This window comes from Homalodisca vitripennis, chromosome 3 (assembly GCF_021130785.1).
Source record: "Homalodisca vitripennis isolate AUS2020 chromosome 3, UT_GWSS_2.1, whole genome shotgun sequence".
NCBI lineage: Eukaryota > Metazoa > Arthropoda > Insecta > Hemiptera > Cicadellidae > Homalodisca > Homalodisca vitripennis.
In genome coordinates, this window is record NC_060209.1 from 28,016,067 (window position 1) to 28,042,972 (window position 26,906).

Here is a 26,906-nt window from a genome sequence, read left to right on the forward strand (position 1 = left end):
TCAACTTGTTTTAAATGATCTCAAAACACAAAATATTTGCTTTACACTGAAAAACATGAGTTCCCCCAGTACTTTCTCTGATAGTGTTAAGCTATTGGGCATCTATCTAGATAATAAGCTATCATGGGTAGATCATATTAACTATGTATGTGGAAGGCTTAGTAGAGTGGTTTTTTTGTTGAGGCAACTAAAGAAAAATGTTCCTAAGCAATATCTAAGGAGTGCTTATTTTGCCTTTTTCAACAGTATTTTACTGTATGGGCTCCAACTTTGGGGTAATGGTTCAGAAATACATAGAGTTCTGTTAATCCAAAAGAAAGCTGTACGAGTGCTCACTGACTCAGACCAAAGAACTAGTTGTAAGCCGTTATTCATTAGAGAGTCTATACCCACTGTTGTTTGTTTATATATTTATTTACTTGTTGTCAATGTGAAATCTAATCTAGGTGATTATGTTATAAGAGGTAGACTTCATTCCTACAATATTAGAAATAGTTATAAAATAAATAAAGATTTTGCTAGACTTAGTAAAACACAGTCAAATGCCAATGCAATGTCAATTACACTTTTTAATAAATTAGGCCATAAAGCCCATACAGTTGATATAAAGAGTTTCAAGAGAAAGCTGATGGACTGGTTAGTAAACCACCCTTTTTATTCTTTAAATGAGTTCATGGACTGTGATATTGCTGACTCTATATTTTGACTTGTTATTGTTGTTTCTTTTATTGTTATTGTTCTGACTTGCTGTTAATCACATGGCTGTTATTATTTTTGAATTTATTTTGTCTTTTTTTGTTACTGTTTATATTCATTTTAGAATTGTTAAGTTTTGCTTTTTGACGCACCTTGCTGGTTTGATGACGTAAGCTCTTGCTTTATTGTTGTGTGACAAGGCTGTTGCTATATATTTGTTATTTTTGCTATTTTTAACTTGTTTTTATTGTTGCTGTTGTTAAAATATTTTTAAACTGTTAAGTTTGTCAATTTCCAGTGCCTTGGCAAACCGTATTTTTTTTTAGTTTTAAGTAAATTAAACACCTGACGATGTCTATTGCTACTATGGCCGAATGGCAAATAAATATTCTTATTCTTATTAATTATATGTTTCACATTCAAACTGGTTTAATTTACTTACTGTTCTCGTATGTGAGTGTTTGTAAACATTAGCTCCTGCTGTTGGAATGAAATTTAATCATATTATTTATTATAAAATTTAACTACAATTGAAAAGTAGTTAATTCAATTTGAATGAGTTTAATTTTTACCAATTTGTTATGATTGTTAGATACAAAGAACATGCAATAATATACTTGTTCTCTCATTCTCTCCCTCTTCTGTATTCAAATACTAAATCCATGGCTTGTCTCGGGTTTATATTCTATTGCTATTCAACCTATTTTCTGGGAACCAGATTTCAGTCTAACTTTCTACATGCAACATTACTTACAATTTATCTATGACATGTCCAGTTGCTAAAAAAAAGAAATCGTCAGCACACAAATGTTTATACCAGAGAGAATATTTTGTAGCAACCAAGAAAAGCAAGAATGCCGCAAAATGGAACCTTGAGGGACACGATACTTTCACTGTCTAGCAAGACACTACACACCATCGATGGGAACTATCTGGCTACGATTTGATAAGTACGATCTGAAAAGGTTCAAGTGTAATCCATCAATACCGTTCCGTTCAAGTTTATAGAAGAGAACTTCATGATGAACACAGTCAAAGGCACGCTTAGATCAAAAGAAGTCCCCAAGCTTAGCCCCTTGTCTTTAAAGCGTAAATAATTTCTCGAAATAAGGCATACATTGTACTCATAGTAAAGCTCCTCCGTCTAAAGTCAAATTGAAACACCTATAAAATCCTATTAAATTCCAAATAGTTACTCACCTGTTTGTGAACAATCATTTCAATAATTTTTCCCAGAACAGAGATAAAGAAAGGGGCAAAAATTGGCCATAATCGTCATTGAGCCCTTGTTAAAAAAAGGGTATAATTTTGGAGGTCTTAAAAAAAACTCGTAAACACCCGCTGTTCCAGGCAAAGGTTTGCACCTATAGTGAGTGGTAAAGCAATAAACTCTTTTACTTCTTTTAACAGGTTTTGGGAGAACTTATAAAAATCTTTGCTTTCAGAGTTTTTATGCAATCGATCGAAGTAGAAGATCTGATGTTGACACAAAACTCCATGATATTAACCATTACCTGTTTGGAACACTGTGTATGGTTTAAGTTTAGGAATTATTATTAAAGCTGGAACCCGAATTCCCAGATAAAAACGATGCTCATACATAATAATTATTATACAAAATAAATAATTAGTTAGAAACTACTAATTATGCAGTTACTACACGTTATCGTAATAATTATGTTATGTTAGACAGAAACGTAATTTCGCGCACGTTACGAAGTAGATGACGTGGATAATACATAATGGTAAATACAACTTTCTATGTTAATGCAATATTTACCATTTCATGAAGTCATGATGTACAATTTCCTAACTTTATTTATATTTAACGTCATAATATAAAAAAATACGTAGTCAAACTACTCTACTTCACAAGAAATATGAGTTGATGGGTTTGCTGCCCACTTAACTAAAGTTCTGGATACGATGCTGACGTAATTATCGACAAAACAGTTTTTGATCCTTGACGGAGTAAACAGAAATCTGTTATACAACATGTATCAAGGTTATCAAGCAAGTTAAAACAACTGCAGGAACTGTTATCTGTACGCCTTTAAAACATTTTATATAGTAATATTAATTTCCTAGTAATTTCTTCTTTATTCTCTTTAGGTGGGGGCTGATCCTGGTCATGATGTAGGTCAAATCAGTAATGATATCCCGTATTTTACATCTTATTGGAGAAAATAAAACATAATATTCTACTTTCTTGTCAATATGACCACAATTTTATTTTTTGTATATTAATTTTACATAAAGATATTTTTATACTAAACCTTAGTGTATTTTCGTTTTAGCTCAAGTATACGGTTTGACTATATTGAACCCGAAGTGTCAGCTGACAAGTCTCGTGATATCAGCTGGTGACTGGGTGAGGTAGCTGCTTCGTCTGATCGTAAGTAAATTTGTGATTTCTCCCGTTCTAAGTTGCTGTTCTGGATTTATACAACTTCTGTTTCATTTCTACATAAATTTAAACACGTAAATACATAATTTGTGAACAGAACATTTGAATTTACCCGTTTAAACACATTTACATTTGGTGGACAGAGTGGTCTGGCAGGCTAGGGGTAAGAGCTTAAGTATTTTCATAGGAGTATTAGAGATCAAAAGTTTCAATTACTAATAAAGGTTTGAAATAACAATATGTGTTTTAAATTTACAATATTTTTTCATACAATCGTTGTATTAACACTTTTTAACAAATGTAATATTAATGGCCCAAATAACTTGCCTTGGTTTAGCCCTATTTCTTTTCAGAATTTGAACATTATGGTCCTAATAATGTAGCTTTTATTTGGTCAGTTATTAAATTAATAACAATTTGAATACTTGGACTTGCTACTTTGGTACTTAGATGTGCTATTTACTGCAGGTTAACATAGTAGGCCTTTTGGTTATTCGACAAACCAAAAATTGGTTAGTGTTAATTTTCATTTGGTTAAATAAGATTAAACGTTTATGATTGTTAATATTTACTTTAGGCACTTCACATTAGGCTATTTGTTTTTTTTTTTTTTTTTCAACAGGAATAATGCTTAGCAAGTAAATTGGCTAGGGTACGATAAGTGGACCCAGTTTATTATATCGAAGAATGTAGTCATTGATACCTAATATTTGCATCTCAAATCCTAGACTATCAATCAATATTAAAGTATCTATAATCCTCAATAATAATCATATGTTTTAAATTAAAATATGAATTTAATATTTACAGTGATCAAACAAATTATTACTGTATAACCAAAATTAGGAAAACTCAAGACAAATCTCCTCTCACAGTTACAGTTGTTTCTTTCCCACAAATTTCACATAATGGGTTTTTCAGTACGAGTCCAAAATGTTGAAGCCACTAAAACATGTATTGTCATGTTTCAAAGCAATGTCGTGTAGTTTCTAAAATTTACTGCCATTTTTAATAATAAATGTTACTTATTTGTAAAATTGAAATATTACCGTACGTGTATTATTTGAAAGTGTTTACAGCTGTTGATATAGGTTTTTTAAGTTAATTGTTCAAAATAATTAATCAGTATCGATTGATTATATCGATTAAGTAATATCGTTTGCCAATTTCAATATAAAAAACCGGGTCCGCTTATCGTACCCTACCCTCATCTTTCAAAGCAATGTCGTGTAGTTTTCTAAAATTGACTGCCATTTTTAATAATCAAAATTACTTAAATAAAATTGAAATATTACCCTGTCTACGTGTATTATTTTAAAGTGTTTACAGACTATTTAAATTAATAGTTCAAAATAATTAATCAGTATCGATTGATTATATTAATGGTTATGATTAAGTAATTAATATCGTTTGCCAAGTTCGATATAAAAAACCGGATCCGCTTATCGTACCCTACCCAATGAATTTTATATACTACTACATAAAAGTTTTGTGAATAGGCTTGTAAGGTGAATTAGTAGTTGAATGGGCTAAGAGTAATACCTCCTGCCATCAGCATGTAGACTGCCTGCTCCATGAGTGTGAAGAACGAAAAACATCCTTTGATGTACTTGTCAAAAAATACAAATATTTTAAGACTACCTGATCTCAAATGCTTGAGAAAGCTAAAAGTATTATAGACCTACCTAACCATATTGTTGTAAGTAGTAAATGGAACTGTTGAAATCATAGACTGGTAGGCCTCATGGTGTGCTTCCGGGGTGTGCCCTTGAGGCTTAAGTGCATGGCATAGGCCGCCCCATAGGAAGAAGTGGATAATCACTGTCACACTTTTTATTCAAATAATGTAATTCCCAATTATAAATTAAAACAAAACAACTTTTTCTGTCTATTCTAACACAATAATAATAACCTATTTTAACCACTTTTATCAATTTCTTAAAATACAATTTTAGGCGGTCGCGAGCCATAGTTGTACAACAACTGATAATATGTTTGAAATTTAAGTTATATCTCCAATTAGTACATCAATCTCGGGGACTGATAGGAATCAGTGTTTCTAGGTGGTTGGTGGGGGGAGATAAAAAGCTAAGTAGGGGTACGGATCTAGGTGAAGGGGATAGGCATACCAATATTCATGCAAGAAAAGTACAAGGATTTTAGAGATCAGAGTTGTGGCACTACCAACTGCGTATGAGGATAATTAAGAGTTTTTCGGTACTTTCTCCTTTTCGTAATTTTTGCAAAAGTGTCTACCTTTATGGTGAAGTTTAATTGAGTTTAATTGTTTTCTTCTGTGCTCTTGGTCTTGTTTCCCTATACACATCGTATTTGCACATCTCATTATATTATTTTCTCCTTTTCGTGATTGATCAGTTTTTACTGCATTGTACATTTCAAAATATAGACGTTCTTTGTGTTTTGTCTTTGCTTTTAGCCATTTTGTATTCGAGTTTCTTTGTCTTTGTGTGGCAATAACCTAATAGAACAATGGATTTACCTTCTAAAAGTGAATAAAATGATTGACCTACAAACAATATGTGTAGTGAAAGCTTTATCAAATTTTTTATTGTATTTGAATGACGTTCTAATATAGAGTACGATAAGCAGACCTGGTTTTTTATATTGATTAGTACAATCATTGATTCTTAATATTCATTTATCGAATACACGTTTATAAATCATATCAACTGGAAGTAGGAAAAACTCATAAATAATAATTAAATGATAACAACATAAAAAACATAATAGGAAATACGAAATATACGTAATTAATGATATGTTTTTTCCTGTTTAGCAGTGATTAACCGTTTTCGAGAAGTTTTTTGAAGCATCTTCTTTTGAAAACTGTACTTCTCTTCTGCACAAATGCTCACAGAGATGATCTGCAAGTAGGTTAGCTGATATGCCACTTTTTAAACATTGTTTCACGGTCCTCCACGAGCTTTTGACTATTATTCTCTATAAAAGAAAATACGTTTATTATATGAAAAAGTGGTTACAGTAGATACAGGTGTTCAAAAATCAGTATCGGTTAATTATATCGAAAGTTATAATTAAGTAATATCGTTTGTCAATATCGATATAAAAAACCGGGTCCGCTTATCGTACCGTACCTTAGTGTAGTTTTTAGTTAGACATGGAGATTTACATTCCTTTTCTTTGTGCAAGAAAGTGATGACCATTGTCCTCTAGCTGAAGATACGCTGTTTCGTTGTTTTATACAGGTTTAATATGGTTAGGAGAGTTTGTAATATTTATTGATCAGACTTTTGGAATTTGATGTTTTACTGATCAGTACTACCTTGAGGGATGTTTGTCGTTCGTCACTATCAACATGAGGCAGCACCATAGCTGCTGTTGTAGCCTCTTGACAGATTGTCCAATGTGACGATCTGGGGCGTGATCTTAGGTCGGGAAATTACCGATCGGAAATGCCTCTAAACCATTATTGTGGGCTTCATGGTGCCGGCGCTACCCTGCACTTCTAGCGGAAAAAAACTCCCTCCAGATAATAGGTACCCAAATTCAAGCTCAAATCATGTGAGCACTTGTATACGTTATCTTTAACTGTGGTACTACTATAACACATTTATGATAACCTAATCTAAGGCTTATATCATATATTAACAAGAAGTATGCCTATATAGAGAAAGAGTGGTCTAATTCTCGCCGATATCGCTTCCTTTTGCAAGAAGCAGAAAACAAGAACCGACCGTCATAATGACATGTAATTTTCACAATGTCAAGTTATGTCTGTTATTTCTATTAATGTAGTTTTTTTAGGTCTCCGATAAGAAAAACTATTCAAAACATAGTGGCCTCCGGTTAATACCAAAGTACCAGGAATTGTTTAAAATTTAGTCATATATTATGCATACAGTGCAACATTATTAAGTTGGACCTCTTTTTGTCAGATCTCCAGGTAACCCTGATCAGTTTAGGAAAATTTAAAATTAGCTTTTTCCGTCCGCCCAGACTGCAGAGCGTGGGACAGATGTTTTACTATCAGTTGGCTCAATAATTACAAGTATTGCGACTAGTTGCGATAAAGATGCCGATAACAGAGATGATACTGATGAAGAAAATATTGAAATTATAAGGCATGCAGAAGCAGCATCTCATTTGGGCGAGTTAATGGTTTATTTCGTGCAACAAGAAGAAACAAAACCGGCCGAGACTCTCATGTTGAAAAGGATGCATGGCACAGATACGGTATTCAAAGCTGACGTAACTCAAATTAAGGATGTTCTTTCAAAAAAATTAAACTGTTTATACTGTATTATGCTTTATTGTGATGTGTACTTTAAACGTTTTACCACAATGAACAAATAGTGTATTGTTTGTATATGTATTTCATTTTTTCAACATTCTCCGTATAACCCGAATTTTCGTTATGTCGAATGGGCTGCTGTCCCGGTAAGTTCGACTTAACGAGGTTGCACTGTATTTCAAACAAAAATACAGATGAAAACTAGATTGGAGACCGTCCATGGACATGATTGGTCATGTTCTGTGGATTTATTTTTATTAAATTTATCTTTATTTTTACTTCAAACTTGATAGTGTCTTAATAGATAAAATCCATATAAATTCTTCACAAACTTTTTGTACTTAATACATATTTTTAGTTTGAAACTGGGCAAGTTGTAGTTAAAAACTGAAAGGGATAAACTTTCGGCTTGGTTCTGAAAACAGTTAAATGCCATGGTTCCATGAAGTATTTTTTCCAGCAGTTCAGCAGTTTTTAAAATCTGCCAAGAAGGCTATTCTGATTTTGGACAACGCATCTCTGTACACGAACATAGAAGAGTTCAACAATGGAGTCATACAAGCAATGTTTTTACCACCCAACTTCATAATGTTATGCCAGCCAATGGACCAAGGAGTTTTGGTTAGTCTCAAGAAGAGATATGGGCGCAAGCTATTCTTCCTTATTTTTGCAAACGATAATCGTCAAGGTCCTTCCAGAGATTAAAGAAACAACCTGTTGGATGGGTGGCGGACACCTGGAACGAGTTAGTCAATAACACTAGTTCGTTCCTGCAAAACTCCTTAAGCATAAGGGAAATGAGTTTGTGGATGAGCAGAAGCCGATGAAAAATAAGACCAAACAATGGTTCTAGATTCTTCTTCTTCTATGGGGCGGCCTACTGCCATGCATTTAAACCTCAAGGGCCTTTTGCACACCCCGGAAGCACACCAAGAGGCCTACCAGTCTATGATTTCAGCAGTTCCACAAACCGCCGAAAACAACATATCAGGTCCTCCTGGGGAAATTCACCACCCTTGCCCAAACTACCGAAGATGGCATACCACTCCCTTGCTATTGAAGGACAATCAAAGAACAAGTATTTGGCAGTTTCATCCTGCTCATCACACATTCTACAGAGCGGATCCTCCTGAAGGAAGCCGACTCTGTGAAGATGCTTCCTCAGGTGGCCATGTCCCATGATCAGACCTATAACCTGAGAAGACATTGATCTATTTAGTGAGAGAAGGTCAGACGCCACTTTGGAGAAAGGCGACTGTAGTACCATTCTGCTCATTGATACCTAACGAGACATTAACCCTTTGACGGCCACGGGCCGATATACTGGCTCTCTCGAATTTTCTTTTCCGAAACGGCGTGAGCCGAGATATCGGCATAGAAAAATCAGTTCGAAAACGGCATCGCGCCGAGAAATCGGCACCCTTCATTTGATTAAATTATTCCCTTACCTCTTTATTTTCGGTTTGTAATATAATATCAAAACGAAACGTAAACATATATCCTTTCAAATTATTATAATTATTATAAAAATGTTTTTACTTTTTTTTGTTCAGTAGAAAGATGCAATTCAGAAGGCAGTGACATGTCAAACAAGATGTATTCGGTTCTCTTTGGTAGCAGCTGTTTGTTCGTTGTGGCTTTGTACACTTGGTTTTGTTCTTAGACGTTGTAATGTGAGGTTATGTTACATTTGCTGTGAAGTTTAGTAATGTTTCTTTTCTGGTTTACATTTAGCAATGAGTAACAAAAGACGTCGTGAAGCATCGCCTGTAAGTGAGGACACATTGTTTTCCTGTCTTCAAAATGCTAATGTAAGGACTATTAGTAATGACACTTCCAATTATGATCTCTTTTCTTCTGAAGACAGCACTAGTGACTTGGACGATACTACGGACGATGATCCTACGTTCGATCCTGCCAATTTAGGACCGTCTACATCACAAACCAGATTTGGTCTGCCCCTACAAACTAGGCCTAGATTTTTTGATGTGAGTTCTAGTTCTGATTCTGAGCAAAATGTTAGCTTAGGCCCTAGTGTAACAAATATTCCAAGGCCTAGAGGTAGGCCTAAGGGTAGTACTAATGCTACTCCTAATGATAGTGACTTAGCCTATTCTCCAGAAAGAATATGGGTTCCTGTCAGTGAAAATGATGATTCATCTATTAGGCCTAAACATGATTTTTCATTCAATGAGATTCCTGGTCCAAGACATTTGCCACTCCTCCAGACTCAGCTCCCATTATGTATGTGCTGCTTTTTCTCACTAATAACCTTATTGAAAATTTTTGTTACTGAGACCAAACCGCTATGCTCAAGATGCCATAAATAGTAGTGGAATGAACAGGGTATGGGAAAAAGTTTCTTTTGCGGAAATGAAAGCTTTCATAGCAGCAAATTTGAATATGGGACTGAATAAAAAACCTTCTATAGATATGTACTGGAGCTCTTCTTCTTCTCAGGTTACACCATGGTATTCTCGATTGTTCAGCAGAAATAGATTTGAAGATATTTTAAGATTTTTTCATATGGTTGACAATAAAAAATTGGCAAAACACGGTACCCCATATTATGACCCCACAGCAAAATTTCAGCCACTTGTAGACCATGCTAATAGAGTTTTCCGTCAATATTATATCCCTAACCAGCATCTAAGCATTGACGAGTCTCTAGTTGGAACCAAAAATCATACCCAACTATTGCAGTATATGCCTAACAAAAAGCACCACAAATGGGGGATCAAACTTTGGGTGCTGTGTGATTCCGTCTCAAATTATTGCTTAGCATTCTTTTGTTATAAAGGAGCTAAAAGCAATGAAGACCAGGAAAACATAAGAAAAAGAGGTCTAGCTTTTACTGTAGTTACAAAATTATTGGACATGGGGAACTATCTGAACAAGGCTTATCACTTGTATACTGATAACTTTTTTCACATCCATTCCTCTAATTGAATATTTATATTCAAAAATGACATTTGTAACAGGTTACAATCAGGAAGAATAGGAGAGGAATCCCTGATGAATTGTTAGGAAAATACAAGGTAGGGGATAAAAGATACATGGAGGAGTAAGGAAATTTTTAGGTTTAGCTTATAGAGAGAAGTCATCTCAAAAAAGTCAGGTGATTCTTGTGTCTTCTGATAGCAAAGCTGCTAACGTACAAGTAAGCAAGAATAAGGGAACAAAAGTGGTAATAAAAACAAAACCAGACATGATCCACCAGTATAAATAAATTTATGGGTGGGATCGACACCACGGACCACATGTTATATTCATATCTAGACGAGAGGCGTACCGTAAAATATTGGCGTAAGATCACATTCAATATTTTGTCTAGAATGATTTTGAATTCTTATATTCTATACAAAATGAACTGCAAAGACAAACCTAAGTCACGTTTGAATTTCACAATAAATGTTATTGAGACACTTGCTCAAGACTGGCTAATTGCTAAGAACATTCCAGCTAATTTAGGAGGAGGTGATGGCCAAATGCCCCTTAGTCGGTTTGGAATGGATAAGATTCCTGAAAAGAAAGAAAAGAATTGCTGTGTCTGCAGTACAAAAAATCAAAGAAGGAGAACAAGACCTGCATTGTTTAAAATGTACCAAAGGAGTACATGCAGAGTGTTTCCATAAACACAAATGTGCATAAAGAAGCACAAAAGACCGTGTAAATATTGTATATAGATTTGTTAACTATAATTATTATTACTATACATTTTTAAATGTTCATGTATAAAGTGTTTGAAGACAATTGTGTAAACAAGAGAAAACTATAAGGTGACCATTGTACAGTAATTCACATGGCCTATGGACAAACAAGAAGTTACAAGGTAACACTTGTTATACCAAACTTTCATGTTGATTCGCATGGTGTGCTGTGTTGTAGTTTTCTATAAAAATATTTCTAAAAACTTTATTTCTGAAGATATCCATATGATTTTTTTCTATACTTGTTTGAAAATATGTATACTTTCTTATAATAATAATGGTTTCCTTGAAATAATTTTTTTTATCCTAGTTGTCACCAATCAAAACACAAAAAATAAAAAAACATCCTAATTTTTTTGAAAAAAAAATAAATAAAAAATAATAATAATAAAAAAGTTTAATTGTTACAAAAATATATTTTGATGCTTTTATATATACTACTAAATAAAACAAAACAAACATCACTAAGATACTACTATTTATAGATGAGTTACACCAGTGTTTGTAGGAGTGTGTCAAAAGTGCCATTTTGAGGCTGGCCTTTTTGGCAAGTAATCTGGATATAATGGCTGGGGTGTTTAGAAGTACAAATGAATTTATGGCTTGGCCTTCAAAGGGTTAAATCCGATGCAGAAGTTATTGCTGCTGTCACAATTAATGAAAAAAATACTATAAAATGAAGAAGACATTGAGGACTCTACTGTACAAGCTCCTAAAATATCACATAGTGAGAGACTAAAGGCTGTTGAAACCTTCCTTCAGTATTTTGAACAACAATGTGTACCGGTTATGGACTTATTATTCCTTGATCATCTTTGTAATGATGCGTCAAAACACATAGTACATGCAGAAAACCATACGACATTACCCATATCTTTATATAAAAAAATAGTCAATTTTTGCAGTTAATTTTTATGATAGACAGCTGTAGGCCTTATATAGTATGTACTTTTTTTCTTTTAAAGGGTATTTTCACAGTTTATTCTCTGTTGTAATCTCAAGCAAATGTTACACACAATTACATTACTGTATTTTTCTTTTTTAACCCCATTCTCAATAACCCGGCATTTTCACAAACTCGGCCGTTCTTCGGTTCAAATTAGACAGAGTTTTCAGGACTCTACTGAATTGGACATTCATAAATTAATGTTTAAATTGTTTATAACTTCATATTTTGATATTCAAAATTGTATTTATTTGACGAGAAAAACTTAAATCACGTTAATAATATATTTAAATCTTCCATAATCCTATGATCAAAATAAGTCTTATGAAGTAAAACTCAAGGTCATTTACTGTAGAGTTAGTAAGTAATATGTAATATCATTATTTAAATAAATTATCTGGCCTACATCAAACAAATCCTAAACCCATGTGTAACTATTGAAAATAGCTAATAAATTGAACAATCAGAAGAGTTTTTAAAGAGGAAACAAAATAAAAATGAAAGTACAATATAAAATTATTTATTATTATTTTACAATACTATCCAAATCAATAATGTGATAAAGATTCATTTTTTGTTTAATTGAGACGAATTATGTATGTGTAGTTTGTAGGTTTTACTATTAAAACTGAACTTTGATTTCATTATTTAATCTAATCTGAATGGGAATAATACAATGAGTAGGTGACACTTTTGTTATTGAGTGGAATCCAATGAATTCAGAGCTGATAGTAATACTACCACAGCTGCTTTTTCTGTCGAACATGTGGAACACAATGGTTGGCACATTGCCCTCCTGTCTGCTTGCCAACAACTAATATGAACTACAATAAACAAAATTAGACATCTGATAAGATCATACATAAAACTTCTGTTTTACAATTAGAATGCACAAATATAATAGTCCAGGAGATGAGTGCCAATTAATACTGTTTAAGAATATAATTAACTTTTCATAAAATGGGTGAAAAATTTCGCCATGAATTGAATCACCATCCGTGCTTGTTTTGGTTGGAATCGCAATGGAAGGGCTGCACCAAATGATAAACAGGAGGGTTAAAATGCCAAATGACACACTTGAACAACTCTGTGTCAGACATGTAAATTAAACTACATTATACTTGTCAGCATCAGCAAACAATGATCAAGATAGAATGGTGACTTTTAGTATCTGCAGATCACATATTAGTTACATAAAATAAAATGCTGTCTACGTAAGAGGTAAGAGTTAAATTTCCTTTAGTGAGGTATTTATTTTCATAATGTACTTCTTTTGATTGTTGTTATTATTTACTTTGAGTCTCCCTTCTATCAAAAAAAGAAAATTCTATTTTCATTAAAATAAAATAATTATTTTTAATATATATATACTTTGAAAACAAATGCTAAAGGTTAGTTTAAGTGACCCACCTGCAAGCTATAGCTGAGAGAGTTTATCTCACTAAACCAAGATTTTACTACTGTCAGCTAATAGGTTATGCTAGGAAACTATTTATAGTACCCCAATAGCAGTGTCATTACGGCACTAAATTTTCAGTAACAAGTTTGTGTCACACTGTTTAGCATTGTATGTCTCCCTTACATATGAAGTAAATACAAGTATTCTCTACGTTGTCAAGGAACATACTGATCAATGTAATAATTGTTCAGAGTTCAGGGTTGTATTACAATATGGGTTTTTACGATCTTGATATGTTTCGGGAATAGTTTTCAGTGCTTATGTTGTTATTCATTGAAAAGATTCATTTGCCGAAAAATGAATTATTCCATGATATTTTGAAAGAGCTTCTTTACATTTAATCAATTAACATTTAATTATTCTGTCATTTGTAATCTGACCTAATTGTAAGTTTCAACTTGATACAAATGACAGAATAATTAAATGTTAATTGATTCTGTATAGAGAAGCTCTTTCAAAATATCATGGAATAATTAATTTTGGTATACATAGTGGTATTACATTTTATAATTAAGGGTGGACTGGTTCAGAAATTATAAGTATCAAATAAACAATTTTTTTTGTATCTCCGAGTTGCATATAATCTTTTTAATTATCTTTTTTGATTATTATTCTTAGCCGTTAGTAATGCACAATGACATATTTTTGCTACAGTGAAAATTTGGCCTTAAACCAAGTTTAAAAGACACTAAAATATATACAAGCGACTTACAAAGAGGAATGTTTGATTACATCTCAGCTAAAATGGCACTCGTATGCTCACTATGTCATAAAGATAAGGTGCAAGTGGTGTGGAAAAAACAATAAAACGACTGTAACCACAATCAGTCAATAAAGTGGTAATTATGTACTTCACCAAGAGAGAGAAAGTATACACCAGGTTTTCACAATCATCCATTGTGTTAAAAGAGGTACTTTTTCTGAGAATTCGTCTGTAGTAAGAAAATTAAGAGTTATTAAGGAAATTGTAGTACTGTATTTTACTTCACATTGTAATTAGACCCACATATCATTGTGTTGCCATCTTTTTATAACTTACACTCTTCTCAGTTTTATTTCTCACTTGAACACAAATTCTTTCTTTGATGAACACAGAAACAGTGAAAATAATAATGAAAAATAAACAATTAGAGTGATAATAAAATTATTATAAAACAATTGTGCTGAAAATAACTGTTTATATTTTGGTTTTTACAGATTACAGTAAGGGATAGCTGAAGATGCCTTTGCAGAAGATTAAAGATGAGGACAAGGAGTCCAAGTTTGGATATGTGTACGCTGTATCCGGACCGGGTAAGCTTCAGTTGTATTGTAAATTATGTGTTTGAATGGGAATTATTGGTTAAAATCTCATTTTGATCTGTATTGCAGAAATATTTGAACAAGACTTTTAGAACTTTTTACAGTTTTGTGTTTATAAAAGTTAATTATTTTAATCCTTTCAGCTTTGTTCTGTAAGTGTTCAGTAGGCTTAAATGAGTGAGCTATACTAATGTAAACTGGTAGCCTTATTAACTATTTTTAGGCTGTTGTTGTCAATTCAGTAGAACATTTTCTTTAATTTTGTTACATTTGTTAGAACTTTTTATCATAGCTATTGTTTGTCCATTGGTTTTTGATAATCAATCATCTTTCATTTTCCTTTTCACTTTGTAAAAGGTCAGTAAAAGGTGAAAAACCACACTAAATTTTATTAGATTTATTCTCAATAAATAATTAAAAATAGGATTTGTTTACAATTAAAAACGTTTTTAGGCATTGCAATTTTTCTCAAAATGTCTAGTAAAACCTAAGTATGCTTAACACTTAAAAAAGTGCTAATGTAAAATATAAATATATAAAAAATAATATTAATAAAAACTAAGTATTAAAGGTGTGAAAACTATGAAATTCTCACTTAACAATAAACTGTGTAGTTATTTGTCATTTATTTATAAAACCAAAGGGAGTTGTAACAACTTCTATTATATGTTCCATATAATTTATAATATATCAGTTCTTTAAAGTTTATTTCACAACTTAATTAGAGATATTGATTCTTTGTTATCATGCAGGTATGGCTCAAGTGAAAGTTTTGTTGGGTTTTGTATTTTAAAACAATTAATTTGTGAACCAATCAGATGCTGGGATTTTGCACAGATACTTTGGATGTCTGTATATATGGACATTGAAATATAAACGATTAATACTTTAACAATGAGGGATGAAAATAAAAAAATACTGCATGCAAAAGTAGAAATTGACTTTTAAGTCTTTGCTACGGGCTAGTGCTCTAAGAACCTAGAATTATGGAATTTTATTTCAACCAATTTCCTTTGGTGGTAATATGAGTTGTGTTTTTTATAGAAATAAGCCTATGATCATGTTCAATTTTGTTACTATAACCATAAATCCATTTCAATTAACTTTACTAGCTAGCGATTATGTGTTCTAGTCGTTACGGCCGAGAAGATGTCCGGGTCAGCTATGTACGAGTTGGTGCGTGTCGGCTACTTTGAGCTGGTAGGAGAGATCATTCGTCTGGAAGGTGACATGGCAACTATTCAGGTACTTCACAGTCAGCTGTCTGTTACTTGTACAACTTGTTGTTCAATTTTTAGACCGCTTAAACATTTCATCTTGTTTTGATCAAATAAGAAAACCGTTTACTATTGTTTTTCTATTTAATAAATAAACACTTCACATTTTTGTTAAGTAGAAGTTAAGTTTAGCATTGTAACACAAATATTAATGCTAAATTCGTAATTAAATATATTTAATAATGAACTCAATTTAAATATGTTGGCTCAAGCTACAATAATAGCCAATTTTTAACATTACCATATTCCTCTAGGGGTGGTTCTGCTCCACTAGTGATAGAGCCCTTTCATGTTAGTAGAAGCATTAAATTTTGTCTATAAAAGTCTCATAGGCTATCATATTTATCTGAATGAATCTCAATAATTACAGTGATATATGTTTGAAATAGCAGGACATATTCCAAGTTAAAATAAATCACACTCTATTTTTCAGATACTTTAATTCACTTGTTGTGGTTAAAATTATGGCTTTGTTCATTGTCAATTCAAAACTATAAGTAGTGAAAAGAAGTTTATGAGAAATTATTAAGATTATCAAACTATAAAAAATAGAGTAGGTGATGTGAAAACATCTAAGTTTTGCATTTCTTATTTCAAAACATTGTCTCACATTATCCAAGATTCAAAGGAAATTTTCAGGCAATAATAACCTAAGAGTCTTTTGTCCTTAAAGAATAATCAATATAAATTTTAAAGTGAAGCCTGGTGTGCCTTCGAGCATTCGGTGGTGTGCTATATAGCTAAACTATTTACAGGTTTCAACTCAGTAGTATCTGTATCAAACACACCTCCCATCAATAATTTAGATTAGTGATAAATGCTAGAATAACAACTCCAATAAGCTTTATCAAATTGTTATCGTATTTTTACACAACGTAATAAATATTGTTATAATTGATCAGAAAATGTATTGCTTTATTTTGTGAAATAATTCTAATGTTTGTCGAAGTACTTTATCTAAAATGTTTTAATAAAATTCACTCCGGCTAAGTAAATTTATTGTGTTGATTTTCAATAACTGTCTTTTTTATTTTTAATATACTTTATGTAAGAATTTTGACTATATATACTATGTGGCAAAAAACTGGGAGACATGAATTTTGTGAAAACAAAAAGGTCGTACATATATTTTTGATAAATATATTGTCAATCTACTCATATGAGGAAGAAAGCAGAATAAACCAGGTTATAATAATTGGGACGTAACAATTGTTATAACTTAACCAATGTGGATTACTTATTACAACTTATGTGTAATATTTATTTGGTGAAGAAATTGCTTGATTTGAAATTCCTTCAAAAAACAACAGATTTTATTTTACATTAAAACCGTTTATTATTTAATTTTGAAGTATGGGTAAAAATTATTGTTTAATACGAGGGCTATCCAGAAAGTAACAGATGTTTTTGAATAGTGCAGCAGTGGGCGGGGCTACAGCCGCCATCTTGATGTCAAAACGCTCTGGCGTTTACTACACAGGAGCTGTAGTCGCGCGTGATCTGTATCTCTTTTACTTTTCTCACTGTGATCAATTTAAATGTGTACTGCAATTGAAAATCCTGCCACTTGTGAAGTAGGTTCAGTGATAAGGTTTTTGTTGGCAAAAAACCATAAACCAATTGAAATCTATTGCCAACTGTATGTAGTTTATGGCAATGGAATATTGAGTGAAATAATGAGTAAGGCAGGGTGTATTGACTTTAAAAATGGCCGCACCAATGTTCATGACGATAGTCGTAACGGTCGGCCTAATCTGGTAACTGAAGATTTGATGTTAAAAATCAATGACAAAGTTTGTTTAAATCACCATTACACAATGACTGTACTCTCAAAACATTTCCCACAAATTTTATGAAATTTACTTTATGAAATTATTGTTGGCAAGCTTGAATACACAAATTTTGTGTCAGGTGGGTTAAAGACATCCTTACGGAAGGTAGCAAAAAAGAAAGACTTGCTGCATCGTTAAATTTTCATGATAAATAAGACAAACATGGTAACAAACTTTCTTGATCGTATCATTACTGGTGATGAAACATGGGTGAAGCATGTCAATTGTAAAACAAAAATGTAGTCTATGGAATGAGGGCACACACATCCTCCAAAAAATCCAAGAAAATGTCTCCAAACTCTGTCAGCAAGAAAGATTATAGCAACTGTTTTTTTTTTTTTTTTTTTTTTTTTTTTTTTTTTTTTTTTTTTTTTTTTTTTTTTTTTTTTTTTTTTTTTTTTGGTGATAAGGGTGTGATTCTGGTTGATTTCCTTAACGAGGATCAACAATCAACGCGAGAGATACTGTGAAACATTGCAGAAGCTATGGTGAGCGATACAAAATAAGCGTAGGGGTTAATTAAGTAGAGGTTATGTTGAAAAATCGCCTAAGAGTGTAGCTCTTAAATGTATATAAGAAAATGTCCCTATTTCAGTTGGTTACAATTTTATTTCAAAACGTCTGTTACTTTCTGGATAGCCTTTGTAATTGCCAAATGAGCAATACACATACATACTTTTCATATTTACCGTATTGTGTAATTGATGAAATTTCCTTCCCTCCGTACTTATTTAATATTTTTATAAAACCTAACTCAATGGGCTTGCATTACAATGCTCCCTTGAATTCTAGTGATTTTCACCTATCAGACTTAATTGTGTTTATACTCACAATTTGTGTCATAATCATTCCATAACAGTATCTAACTGTATGTATAGTCCTAATTTCAAGGATTATGTATTTATTATTAAAGGAAAGAGTAAAACTAACATATTAATGTTCATCATTGAACTAAATTTTCACAAGCTGGATTATATTTTTGTTTTGTAGTTGTGGATAGGTGTAGAATTGGTGAAATTCCCAGTTTCAAGGAATTGCACTTTATAGTGTTCATGTGAAGTCAAGAAAAGAAGTTTATCTGGAAACAAATATTGGCCTAATCCCACAGACTTTGCACTATCATACATGCTTTGTTGTTCTAAGTAGAACTTGACACGGTCTTAAGATAAGTTTTATATGAGTTAAGTTATGGACATTAAATACTATATAGGTTATAACAAAACTCTACACAAATTTTAAGATATTTTTCCTTAGGTGAAATTAAGTGAAAATTCAAATGCAACCACTAGTCTATATTTCTGTTTACCATCTGTCTGTGTTAGATATATATATATATATATATATATATATATATATATATATATATATACTTACTCTTACTTACTCCCATGGCCATGGATACCCTAGGTGGTATTTGGCCTCACCAACCAGCTGCCTCCATCTCTCCCTGTCTTCACAATCCTCCTGACCCGCTCTCAATTTCCGCAAGTCCTTCTCCACCTGGTCCTTCCAGCGATTTTTGGGTCTACCTCGAGGTCTTCTTCCAACTGGATTGTGTTTCCAAACCTCTTTAATCAATTTATAATCCTCCCTCCTCATCACATGGCCTGCCCACTGAAGTCTCCTGCTCTTTGCTTCTCCTACAACGTCTGGAGATTGAAACATCTCTCTGATTTCTTGGTTATGCCTGATTCTCCATCCTAGATATATATATATATATATATATATATATATATATATATATATATACTCTATTCTTATTGACATTCTATCAAATACAGTCAAAATGTACATATCCATCCATAAACATCTGGTACAAACTAACAAGTGCCAAGAAAAGTTAGTGTGCTCGACCATATGCTTAAAAATCGTAAGATACAACTAAATTGATGAACTAGCAAGCAATTTCTCTTTATTCACTTCAAAGTCAAGTTTTATCTAGTCCGTCTGGAGAAATATAAGCTACAACTAGGTGGTAGTTAATACTAAATGTGTAAGTAAATTATTTTTCATATTTTATATTTGAGTGGATTCAGTTCCTCTCTAAAATCACATTTAATGTTCTGTCTCTTTACCACTGATGAGCCATCTCATCAAGTAATACATTCTAGTAGTTCTTGTGCTGAGTAGCTGTATGTTACATAGCGAAGCCTACCAGTCATTAATGTATGAGTCAAGGTTATAACGGTTGTAAGACAAAGGATAAATAATAGTTTGATAAAACATTGGCATGCCGTAGGTATACGAAGAGACATCAGGTGTGACGGTTGGTGACCCTGTATTGCGGACTGGCAAGCCTCTGTCTGTGGAACTCGGTCCTGGTATCATGGGAAGTATCTTTGACGGTATCCAGCGACCCTTGAAGGACATCAATGAACTGTCTCACAGCATCTACATCCCTAAGGGAGTCAACGTTCCCGCTCTCTCCAGAACAGCCACTTGGGAGTTCAACCCCCTTAACATCAAGGTGCTGATTCAGTTTTAGATATATATTTTTTTTTACATTTGTACTCATATACTTTAATATCATAGATTGAATAACAATTGGTAATGTAAACTGTAAAAATAGTACTTATCCCTTCATACGCCACTAATAAATCCATTAACTTTCTTATAATGCCAAAAAAAAGTAACAATATTTCTTTTTTGTCCAAAGCTAATTTTTATTATAGCTAAATTATAAAAGATAAAAGCAAAAAAGTATAACAGGGCATTTTACTCAAAATTAGCGTATTTATTGATAAAAATGAAAAATAACTATTTCCAAAACTGTTTTCTAAAAGAATTTTTACTATTAAAATTAAATAAACCTTGTCGCATTGTAGAACAAGATAAATATTTCAAACTAATAATAATAACCACAATAATCACAACCATTACCACACGATGAAGAATAATAATGAGATACGTAATTGACACGCACTCGTGACAACCGAGAAAGCAGTAATACACGCCACGGATATGTTTGCTTATGGCTCTGTAGGAGACGCAGAACTGACGAGCAGGTGGTCGGAGTTAAACAAAGAGCGCTCCTATCCCCCTGCTGAAGAGTGAAGGTCATTTACAAATACTTCCTAGGCAACCGTGCTAAGCACGGAGCGTGCACCGGGCATTTCGAAGATCTTTAGTGGACTAAACAATTCTCCAAGAGACATAATCTATAATATTGGATATAACTGTATTTGGTGTTTTGGTTAAAGTCTACCATTCTAATATATCCGTCTACGGCGTGGAAAAGGGTTAAAGTTCTGAGTCTGTAAATAGGTGTGTCTAAGGGCTTTTGAATGTCAACATTTTGTAAACTCAAAGGTATTTTGATCATTAAAGCAAAACTCTAAATTATTTTATTCATTAAAGCAAAACTCTAAATTATTTTATTCATTAAAGCAAGTACAACAAATGTTGAAATTACACTATCAGTGGCTCATTTTACATATCTCAATATCCAGTACATGGATAAAATATATTGTATACATGTACGTATTATATCTATATAGGTTCATATATGCAAACTACAAGATCACTTTTTTTTAAGGATAATTGTTTCAAGAATAACATATGAAATAATCTTATAGAACTAGGCTAAAATTTGCCAAAAAGTAACTTTTTCAATATTCAACAATCTCAGTATTTTAACATCCAATTATTTGGATCTGAAACATAATCCACAAAAACACTTGAATAATGTGAATGGCTATTCATTGGTCAAGTGCTCTTATTACACTGCTGTGATAAGATAATGCTATCAGGTGACAGCTATGACGTGAATGTGTATCATTTTGTTACAATAATGTCATTTGTAACTAATTGTGCAACTATTATCAGCAAATTATTTTAGTTACATGATTCTTTTAAATGTAAATAAAAACTAAATAAAATAAAGCTGGTTAACTGTTTTATCAAGAATAGCCTATACACCTTAACGTTAAAAAATTGTGCTTTGGTGGTATTAGATCTGGCCTAATGACAGTATCTGTAAGAACTTTGCATGATTCCTTAGCGATTTTTTTTCATTAACTATATATATATATATATATATATATATTAGTATGGTATTAGTTTGCATTTTGTGATAAATTGATTAAATTGTTAGGCTATTTATAGTGAATGAAAATTCTCATTAATGTATCTGCCACTGCTCAGTTCTTACCGACCAGAAACAAGTTTTTAATAATATTTTATCTAAAATTTTGAAGATTGAAAAGGGCTTAGTCTCATAAACTTCGGACAATTGTGTCCTTAGTGCATTAGATAAAACATTAATAGCCTTTTATACTTAAAAGAGTATCAACAATTAATGAAGGACTATGTTGGCTCACTTGAAATACAAACGAAGACAATAGTGAGGTGGTGAGCAAGCAAGGCTCACCTTTTTGGAGAATTGGGAACGTTATATATGATCAGTCGTAATATCCTTGTAAATTTGTCAAAGTAATAGCACTGTTGTATTACAGACTGGAAGCCACATTACCGGAGGAGATATTTATGGAATCGTCCACGAGAATACCCTGGTGAAACACAAGATGCTGCTGCCTCCTCGAGCTAAGGGAACAGTGACGTACATCGCATCCCCTGGCAACTACACTGTTGATGTAAGACTTGGCATTACCCTAATAAATGTATCAACTTAACAGAGATTTGGATCACTTAAGACATTGCCACATGAAATCACATTGAAAAGATTAAGCAAAATCACCGAATATTAATATTATTTATTTATTGATACAAAGAAAAACAATATTTTATTCTTTATAGTGTGTTGTAATGTTTGAACAATATTGCATAGAAGTATTATGTTGATGGTTACTGATGAATGTGTGTGTGGGACAGGATGTTGTTCTGGAAACGGAGTTTGACGGTGAGAAGTCTAAGTATACGATGTTGCAAGTGTGGCCTGTACGTCAGCCCAGACCTGTGACCGAGAAGCTGCCAGCCAATCATCCACTGCTCACTGGTCAACGTGTGCTCGACTCTCTATTCCCGTTAGTACCAAATGTAACATTTGCTTCTGACAGCAAATTTAATGTTTCCGTAATAAAACACAATCAATTTTTGTTTAAATCCTCATATAGTTGAATTTGGACTAGTTGGAATAGTTTTTTGACAGATTATAACACAAGATGTTATCTCTTCTATGGCTACCCACTAACATAACCTGTAGCTGAATAAATGACAACAGGCTAGAAAACTGCTACATATGTGCTGCTCATTTTCACGTGCATTTTCAGTAAAATTTATCAATTACATTCTTCTCATTTTTATAATATCAGTCGTTATTTAGAAGAAAATTATTATTTGCTTAAATTATGGTGTTATTAATAATCAGATTTCAACCCACATCCTGCTGATACATATATAGGACACCTCAATATGGTATATTAACTGTCTTTGTCACCATAGTAGCAGTACTCTTCTGGCAGATTTGAGTTAATTTATGTAATAAACTTAATTGAGCCGAACTAAACCATTGAAAAAAATCAATATTCTATTTGATAAGGAGACAAAGCATCTAACATAGCTGACTGTAGTCATTGTTGAAGGAAATTTAAATTGATTTTCGTATCTCCAATTATGTAGTTTAAGAAACTGACTAAAGAATGTGTTTCAGTTGTGTGCAAGGTGGTACCACGGCCATCCCTGGAGCCTTCGGTTGCGGTAAAACTGTCATCTCTCAGGCCCTGTCCAAATACTCCAACTCGGATGTCATCATTTACGTAGGATGTGGAGAGCGAGGAAATGAAATGTCTGAGGTTCGGCATCTAATATGACATTTAGTTTTATAACAGCTGATAAGTAAGTTTAGTTGACAATCTTTGAGTCACCGAATCATCTACTAGATGAAATCAAATTTAAATCACAGCAAAACTAGACGTGAAACTGTACCTAACATAAATACATCAGTAAGATGTATTTATCTACCTTAACAAAAATTTAAACATTCAGAAAAAGTTTGCAATTTGTATGAGCCATTATAGTTTTCAGTTTCATCAAACTGAATTTTTATAGTACCAAATGAGGTCTTGATTTGCAGTGATTAAGATTTGTAAACTTTAATAAATATCCTTATTTGTGACACAAATTTCTATACCACAAATTTTCATCATTGTTTTATGTCATGATCGTTTCTACTCAACAAGTTTTGTTTTTTTTTGTTTTATTACCATTATTGTTTTCCATCTATGATGGCCTTTTTAGTGACTCAATCACCGTGTTGTGACATATTTCATTATTATTTTGTGGAATTATTGCTTATAATACTTACAATGTTAATTACTTCTTAATTGCTAACACTATTCAAATTCTACCTTTGTTTGCATCCTCATAGTTTCCTTCACATTGTGTTGTACCATGTAATTTATTAATGTCACACCATGCCTTTTCCACGGGCCTCTCTGAAGTTAAATTTATAAAAGTTTGATGTTTTTTAATCCAACATTTAACGTCTGATATAAATCAAAATTGTTTTTACCAGCCAAGCTCTATTCAATACTGATACCTGAACTTTTCATGTGGTTAAAATATTACTCCCAGTGTTTAACACCATCAGCAAATAGGCTAAACAATTTAGGTGCTACTTAAAAAAGATTATATTGTACAAGTACATTATAGTTTCTAGAAACTAAATGAGTAAATCACAATATAAACTTCAGTGTTCTTTCATACGTGAGTTTTGCCCACAGACCGTGTCAAGGAATATTAATTATTATGTTCCTAAATTAATTATTACGATCTTTATACATGAAACTCATTCCCAGCCTAAGTTTGAGATCTAAAGAGTTACAAACTACCTCATTTCTTAACCGAATCCTGAACCCAACTTTCTGATCTAGATATACAATGCTAAAAGATTTTTTTCTCTTAGCTGTTGATGAATGTTAATAAAAACCGTAATGTTACATAAAAAATCCTTAAAAAGACAATTATTTTTTTAAGAATTGATGTTCTAGCTGTTTAACAACGCTGTGTTGTAGGTATTGCAAGACTTCCCTGAGCTGTCTGTAGAGATTGATGGAGTCACGGAGAGTATAATGAAGCGAACTGCTCTGGTAGCCAACACCTCCAACATGCCTGTCGCCGCCCGAGAAGCTTCCATTTATACAGGTTTGTCCTGGATATGTTTCATTTTACATTCTAAAATATTGTTACCACTGACTTTACCTAAAAGAAATTACTTCTAGTAGACAAATACATATATTCTCTAAATAACTATTTAGATATAGAATATTTTCTTTTTGTAACAATAATCTAATTTTTTTGTAACTTGTTAATTGTAGGAATCACACTGTCTGAATATTTCCGAGACATGGGCTACAATGTTTCTATGATGGCTGACTCTACATCCCGTTGGGCCGAAGCCCTGAGAGAAATTTCTGGACGATTGGCAGAAATGCCTGCTGACAGGTTAGAATATTTTTTATTGCAAATTAATTTTATCGAGCCTTCTGTTTAAGAATAGTAATATTAGTTTTCTTTAATGCATGAATCCAACTTAAATAATATGCTCTTCGATTGTTACCACTTTATTTTGAGTGTGTTACAGTGGTTACCCCGCATACCTGGGTGCCCGTCTAGCCTCCTTCTACGAGAGAGCCGGTCGAGTCAAGTGCCTGGGAAATCCCGATCGTGAAGGCTCTGTCAGTATTGTCGGTGCTGTGTCACCTCCTGGTGGTGACTTCTCAGATCCCGTCACCTCCGCCACCCTTGGTATCGTACAGGTCTTCTGGGGTCTTGACAAGAAATTGGCACAAAGGAAACACTTTCCCTCCATTAACTGGCTCATATCATACAGGTACACCCAGATCATAATCTATACTGTATCTTTATTTCAGTAAAATACTAGAACTTTGTCATATACTTCCATCTAAATATAAGTTTCACTATAAAGATTCACTAATTTTACTATTGGAGTAATTGAACAAACTATGCATAGAGTACAATTTTTAGAAATTACACACTTAAACATAACTACATTTTTCTATCAAGAGACTTTTCTCAAAAATTTAAGAAAATATTATTTAAGTTATTTCCATTATGCTCAAGTACTGGTGAAGCTTCATCAAGGAATAAAAGATGCAACCTCCATTTTTGGGCCCATCCTGATCGTACCGTTTAAATGCACTGTCATTGTATTTAGACAGATGTAGTTGTCTCCTTTGGCTACAAGAGTTGGTTTTTGACTTTTGATGCTATCTTTTGATTGTTTTAGACCAATTCGAACATGATTTCATTGCTGAATAAATTTTATAAATTGAATTTTTTATAATTGGTAAATACCTGTTAACTCAAACAAGTATCTCGCTTTGACATTGGGCTTACTGTGCAGTTGATTTTTTAGAGAGCTATTATCAATATGATATTTACCTGTCCTGTTATCATTGTTATGCTTGATTTAGTGACTCTTGAAGGAAAAATCTGATAAAGATATTGGAAATTTGTCATAAAATTGCAAAAGCAGTAATAAAACTTTGCTTATGAATCCATATTATTTGGTTAAGTTTGACCTCACTAATTAATTTTGACCTAAGTAATACAGTAATAAATTACTTAACAAAAATATATGTAGTTAATTTTTGTTTGTAAGTCAGTATAAATTTGTGTAGAATAATTTTTTCTAAAAATGTTCCAAAATATTTCATTTTGTAGATAAAAACATTTTAAAAAATGTATTTTATATTTCTATTTCATTTTTAAATATATTAAAAGTTAAGTATGTTATTTAAATTTGTGTTTTTAATTTAACACGATTCTCTTCTTTAGTTATATAAGAGATTAACAAAAAGATATGAAACGAAAGGAATACTTTTATAGAGTAAGTAAATTAAATAATAAGTTCTGCTTTAAAATTAAATAATAAGGGAAACAGTTCCTATATTGTCAGAGTGGAAAATGTCTATAAACAAAAATATTTGTCAGAACATCATCGAAAATGTGGCACCACAACCTGATATCGTAATACAAATTAAGACCTGCTCTGTACCTTTTACTGATCACATTGTACAGTTAT

General features: G+C 32.4%; 1 protein-coding gene across 2 annotated transcripts in view; it reads left to right on the forward strand.

Annotated features, from left to right (window-relative positions):
• Positions 1 to 2,938: 2,938 nt before the first annotated feature.
• Positions 2,939 to 26,906, forward strand: part of LOC124356721 (V-type proton ATPase catalytic subunit A) — a 33,309-nt gene continuing 9,341 nt past the window's right edge. Inside the window, exons 1-10 of one of the 2 annotated variants that reach the window (XM_046807892.1) lie at positions 2,939 to 3,091; positions 14,689 to 14,784; positions 15,926 to 16,038; positions 20,142 to 20,369; positions 22,357 to 22,494; positions 22,733 to 22,884; positions 23,511 to 23,652; positions 24,874 to 25,003; positions 25,177 to 25,303; positions 25,443 to 25,691. In XM_046807892.1, coding sequence (XP_046663848.1) covers positions 14,712 to 14,784; positions 15,926 to 16,038; positions 20,142 to 20,369; positions 22,357 to 22,494; positions 22,733 to 22,884; positions 23,511 to 23,652; positions 24,874 to 25,003; positions 25,177 to 25,303; positions 25,443 to 25,691 — 1,352 coding nt within the window. In that variant the 5' untranslated portion in view covers positions 2,939 to 3,091; positions 14,689 to 14,711. Of the gene's footprint in view, positions 3,092 to 3,126; positions 3,267 to 14,688; positions 14,785 to 15,925; positions 16,039 to 20,141; positions 20,370 to 22,356; positions 22,495 to 22,732; positions 22,885 to 23,510; positions 23,653 to 24,873; positions 25,004 to 25,176; positions 25,304 to 25,442; positions 25,692 to 26,906 lie in introns of those variants that run through there. The other variant, XM_046807894.1, reaches the window with a different exon arrangement.